This window comes from Leucoraja erinacea, chromosome 2 (assembly GCF_028641065.1).
Source record: "Leucoraja erinacea ecotype New England chromosome 2, Leri_hhj_1, whole genome shotgun sequence".
Taxonomy (NCBI): Eukaryota; Metazoa; Chordata; class Chondrichthyes; order Rajiformes; family Rajidae; genus Leucoraja; species Leucoraja erinaceus.
This window is the reverse complement of record NC_073378.1, coordinates 84,527,190-84,533,189: the sequence shown is the minus strand read 5'-3', so window position 1 is coordinate 84,533,189 and position 6,000 is coordinate 84,527,190. Positions and strand designations below refer to the sequence as shown.

Genomic DNA, 6,000 nt, shown 5'->3' with positions numbered 1-6,000 from the left:
CTATGGAGCGAAGGAAATATGCAAAGTTTTGGGTTGAAACCCTTCTTTAGACACGGCCCGAAACGTTGGCTATTTCCTTTGCTCCATAGATGCTGCCTCACACCCGCTCCCGTTGAGTATCTCCAGCGTTTTTGTCTACCTTCGATTTTCCAGCACCTACAGTTAATTCTTAGACGTTTTGCGGTGATGGCTGCATCTGCGGTTCCTTTCTGTTGGGGGGGAGGGGGAGGGGGAGGGGAAAAGAGAGAGAAGAGTCCTGGCCTGTGGCGGCGCGTGTGCTGCCTTGCGTTGAGATGGCAGTCGGTTCCGCTATCCGGTGATGGAGGCCACTCGTAGCCATGCGAGCTGCTTCTCTCCCCGGCCACAATGCGGTGGCTCCGCGCCCGGAGCGGTGAGTTAGTGTTACCGGCATGAACCCGAACCCCTCCTTCTCATCGCTCCTTCCCTCCTCGCAACTTTACCCCTGGCTAGACTCCCCACACGGTGTGAAAGGAACTTTCCCCGAATTGTCATGTTACTCACGACACGTGACTCAATCATAATTATTTATTTATACGAATTTTTTTCCCAATTGGGCCCCGCACATCCTAAGGCCGGCCCTGGTGAAATGATAATGGGTATTTTGTCTTGAGCAGCTGTGATGTAATCCATGATCACTGGATAGATTAGGCAGACCTGGCTTTATTGCAAAGAGAAATTTCACCGAAACAAAGCTGGATACATCATTACTATTGAGAAATGAAACTTACATTCAGTTACATGCTTAGACTTAACACCATAGCAAAATTATTTGTAAAATATTTATCAGTAGACATTTACAGAAAAGGGCTATTCAATCTCACATTCATGGTACAGGAGGTTGCAATATTTTAGTGGAAATGCAATTGTTTTACAGAATATGTATTCAGTTACAATTGTTCATAGATTCAAACTTCATTTAAACCTTTATAAATTTAGAATAAAGAAAAAATTCAAACTCAAGCATAAACTAATTGGCTACTAAGTATCTGTATACAGAGGTTTTGAAAGCTGAAATACACGATATAATTCAGAATCCTTAATAGATTAAATGTTGGAATTGTACTTCTGGTTGCTGACACAAAGATAAACTGCAATCAAATTCAAGATTATCATCTATGGTCTTGCAAGAAGAGTTCAAAATAGTTACTGTTGTTTTCTATGTAACTATGCAAATAGGTAACATTATAATGATTATTCTCATGCTTCTAATAACATATTTAAATTATATTTATATGATGCAATGTAATCATGAGCTTGAAATTATTTAAAATAATACAGCAGACTACTTGCTTAAAAGTGGCCTTCAGTGATAAGATATAGTGTATTTGCTAAATTATTAACATTAACCAACTTTAGTTATAGAGCAAAAAATGGTAAATATGCTTTGCAATTTAATCAAAGCTCTGAATGTTTTCAGAAAAATGTGTCAAGACGTGTCTTTCAAAAATACTTTGGTCAAAATCTGGCGCAAATTGCTCACTGCACATGGGACACACCTTCCAGTGACTATCAACATGTTCTTCAAATTTGCTCTGATCATAACTCGGGGGAAACATCACATCACAAAGTGGACACTTCTTGTGAAGATCAATGCTACAAAATAAAAAATGCATATCAGATTAATGAAGAATTACTTTGTAATTATTTCTAGTCAAGGCATAAAAAGTTAGATGGCAAATAAATGTCAGTGAATTGTAGAAATAAAATTACCTTGAATTAAAGCAGAAGTGAGCACCTTGCTCACGTAGAAGGAAACTTGGAGGATCAGAAATGCCTGGCGGTGACATATTGTCATCATCCTCCTGTCAAAAGAACAAAAATATCATAGTATAAATAAGAAAATGAACAAATAACGATTGTATAGCTGATATGGAAATGCACGCACAATTCTTATGTAATTTTGTCAGTGGAATACGTAATACCAACATATTTTAAATTGCCAAGCAATATCTATCTATCTGTCTATCTATCTCTTCTATATATTAAATTACAAAAATGTAATCTTGTTTGCTTGTATGCATGTGTGTATGTGATCCTGAAACTATGCCAAAACGGTACACGATAGAGCTACAATATTAGGCCCACCTTATTCACCATTGTCCTGCGGTGTGTTGTGGCAGGTTTCCATTCTCCAGATTAAAGAATGCATTACAATATAGGCCCAATTGTATGTAACAATTAATATCATGAAATGGCAACAAATATCACTGCATTTTATGATTTGTTTTGAGAATGATTAAATAATTTGTGAAAAAGAAAAACATAGCAGCATCACAACCATTACGCCTCATTTTGTAGGTGTGGCTTCAGAGAAAAATTAACGATTCCTCAAAATGAAAGATACTCAAAACATTTAACTCATGAGAACGTCTGTACTGCTCCACTCTCTCCAAATTGCTAGAATGCTTTTCTGACATCAATAACATAAATGGAAACCTCTTCTAACAAAATAAATTAGGTCATTGTTTTTCCTACCCCACAATCACCATTCCCTAATCAGACTTCACCCCACATCCAGTCAGTTGCCCAAGGCTGAGCTGCATCATTGGTGTAATACATTACCCAGTGATAGAAACATTGAAAATAGGTGCAGGAGTAGGCCATTCGGCCCTTTGAGCCAGCACTGCCATTCAATATCATCATGGCTGATAATCCAAAAATCAGTGTCCCGTTCCTGCTTTTCCCCCCATATCCCTTGATTCCCTTCGCCCTAAGAGCTAAATCTAACTCTTGAAAACGTCCAGTGAATTGGCCTCCACTGCCTTCTGTGGCAGCGAATTCCACAGCTCTCTGGGTGAAAAGGTTTTTCCTCATCACAGTCCTAAATGGCCTAGCCCATATTCTTAAACTGTGACTCCTGGTTCTGGACTCAGTGCAATGAGTGATGAGCTTCCAAATACACATACTTGACAGAACATAGACCACCTATTTTTCTACAATTGTAACATCTAATATCCCTGCCAACAGCTCATGTGCTGATGAAGCCCTCATGAAAATCCATCATGTCTATCCCATATGCCTGGCATCCTTTTCTATACACCTTGTAACTTGATCAGCCAAAGCACTGCTGCCAAACAAGTTGTGTTTGCTCACTTTACTCAAAGATCTCACTACCAGTTAAGTGATATATTGATTTTAGAATGATAGAAATGTGCAGCAAGGCAAGAGGCCCTTCAGCCCTCCAAGCATTTAAACTAAAGCTATGCTACTTCCAGTTTTGTATTATTCTCCTCATTCTTATAAACAACTCCACTGGTTCTACAACTCGTTTACACACTCGGGACAATTTGCAGTGAAGACTTAATCAACCAAACCACGACTTTATGATGTGGGAGGAAACTGGAGTGCCTGGAGGAAACTATTTTTAACGTTATATGCTCATGATCTGGATGATGAAATTGATGGCTTTGTGGGGCCAAGTTTGTCTGATATGAAGATAGGTGGAGGGGCACATAGTGTTGAGGAAGCAGGGAGTCTGCAGAAGGACAGGTGGGAGAGTGGGCAAAGTATAGGCAAGTGCAATACAGCACAGCAAAGTGTACAACTATATATTTTAGCAGAAGGAATAAAAACGGACTACTTTCCAAATAGACAATAGGTGCAGGAGTAGGCCATTCGGCCCTTCGAGCCAACACCACCATTCAATGTGATCATGGCCGATCATCCCCAATCAGTTCCTGCCTTCTCCCCATATCCCCCGACTCTGCTCTCTTTAAGAGCCCTATCTAGCTCTCTCTTGAAAGTATCCAGAGAACTGGCCTCCACCACCCTTCTGAGGCAGAGAATTCCACAGAAGTAGGGAGACAATTCAGAAATCAGAGGTGCAGGACCTGGTTCAGGATTCCCAAAAGGCTAATTTGCAGGTTGAGTCAGTGGTAAGAAAGGCAAATGTAAAGCTATCATATAAAAGCATGGATGTAATGCTGAGGCTTTATGAGGTACTGGTGAGGCCACATTTGGAATATTGTGATCAGTTTTGGGCCCCATAATTGAAGGATGGATGTGCTGGCGTTGGAGACGGTCCAAAGGTTTACGAGGATAATTCCTGGGATGAATGGGTTAGTTTAGGAGGAACGTTAGATTGTTCTGGGCCTGTACTCGCTGGAGTTTAGATGGATGAGAGTAGATCTCATTGAAATCTATCAGATAATGAAGGACCTAAGAGTGGATGTGGAGAGGATGTTTCCACTGGATGGAGCGTCTAGAATCAGAGGGCACAGCCTCAAAATGACGAGGAGGAATTTCTTAGACAGTGGCTGGTCAATCTGTGGAATTCATTGCCATAGGTGGCTGCGGCGGCAAAAACATTTGGTATTTTTAAAGTGGAGATTGATAGGTTCATGATTAGTAAGGGCATCAACGGTTACGGGGAGAAGGCAGGAGTGGGATTGAAGGGGAAAAATAGATCAGCCACGATCAAATGGCAAAGTAGACTCGATTGGGCGAATGGTCTAATTCTGCTCTTACTCATAGATCACACTCAGGTGATCACAGGGATAATTTGCATATTCCATAGTCAGCTTCGAGATCAGACTGAACTGGGGTCACCGGTACTCTAAGTGCAGTGGGTCCATCCAAGCTCACTTTCAGACCCATATAATTTAGAAACATATAAATTAGGTGCAGGAGTAGGCCATTCGGCCCTTCGAGCCTGCACCGCCATTCAATATGATCATGGCTGATAATCCAACGCAGTATCCCGTACCTGCCTTCTCTCCATACCCCCTGATCCCCTTAGCCACAAGGCCACATCTAACTCCCTCTTAAATATAGCCAATGAACTGGCCTCAACTACCCTCTGTGGCAGAGAGTTCCAGAGATTCACCACTCTCTGTGTGAAAAAAAAAGATTCTCATCTCGGTTTTGAAGGATTTCCCCCTTATCCTTAAGCTGTGACCCCTTGTCCTGGACTTCCCTAACATCGGGAACAATCTTCCTGCATCTAGCCTGTCCAACCCCTTAAGAATTTTGTAAGTTTCTATAAGATCCCCTCTCAATCTTCTAAATTCTAGAGAGTATAAACCAAGTCTATCCAGTCTTTCTTCATAAGACAGTCCTGACATCCCAGGAATCAGTCTGGTGAACCGTCTCTGCACTCCCTCTATGGCAATAATGTCCTTCCTCAGATTTGGAGAACAAAACTGTACGCAATACTCCAGGTGTGCTCTCACCAAGACCCTGTACAACTGCAGTAGACCCTCCCTGCTCCTATACTCAAATCCTTTTGCAATGAAAGCTAACATACCATTCGCTTTCTTTACTGCCTGCTGCACCTGCATGCCTACCTTCAATGACTGGTGTACCATGACTCCAGGTCTCGCTGCATCTCCCCCTTTCCCAATCGGCCACCATTTAGATAATAGTCTGCTTTCCCGTTTTTGCCACCAAAATGGATAACCTCACATTTATCCACATTATACTGCATCTGCCAAACATTTGCCCACTCACCCAGCCTATCCAAGTCACCTTGCAGTCTCCTAGCATCCTCCTCACAGCTAACACTGCCCCCCAGCTTAATGTCATCCGCAAACTTGGAGATATTGCCTTCAATTCCCTCATCCAGATCATTAATATATATTGTAAATAGCTGGGGTCCCAGCACTGAGCCTTGCGGTACCCCACTAGTCACTGTCTGCCATTGTGAAAAGTACCCGTTTACTCCTACTCTTTGCTTCCGGTTTGCCAGCCAATTCTCTAGCCACATCAATACTGAACCCCCAATGCCGTGTGCTTTAAGTTTGTATACTAATCTCTTATGTGGGACCTTGTCGAAAGCCTTCTGGAAGTCCAGATACACCACATCCACTGGTTCTCCCCTATCCACGCTACTAGTTACATCCTCGAAAAAATCTATAAGATTCGTCAGACATGATTTACCTTTCGTAAATCCATGCTGACTTTGTCCAATGATTTCACCACTTTCCAAATGTGCTGCTATCCCATCTTTAATAACTGACTCTAGCAGTTTCCCCCACTACC

General features: G+C 41.8%; 1 protein-coding gene across 2 annotated transcripts in view; it reads right to left on the bottom strand.

Annotated features, from left to right (window-relative positions):
- Window positions 1-661: 661 nt before the first annotated feature.
- tax1bp1b (Tax1 (human T-cell leukemia virus type I) binding protein 1b) overlaps window positions 662-6,000 on the bottom strand; it is a 97,478-nt gene continuing 92,139 nt past the window's right edge. For both annotated transcript variants that reach the window (XM_055659915.1, XM_055659924.1), the window contains 2 exons: window positions 1,732-1,823; window positions 662-1,614 (listed from right to left, as the gene is read on the bottom strand). In XM_055659915.1, coding sequence (XP_055515890.1) covers window positions 1,413-1,614; window positions 1,732-1,823 — 294 coding nt within the window. In that variant the 3' untranslated portion in view covers window positions 662-1,412. The remainder of the gene's footprint in view (window positions 1,615-1,731; window positions 1,824-6,000) is intronic.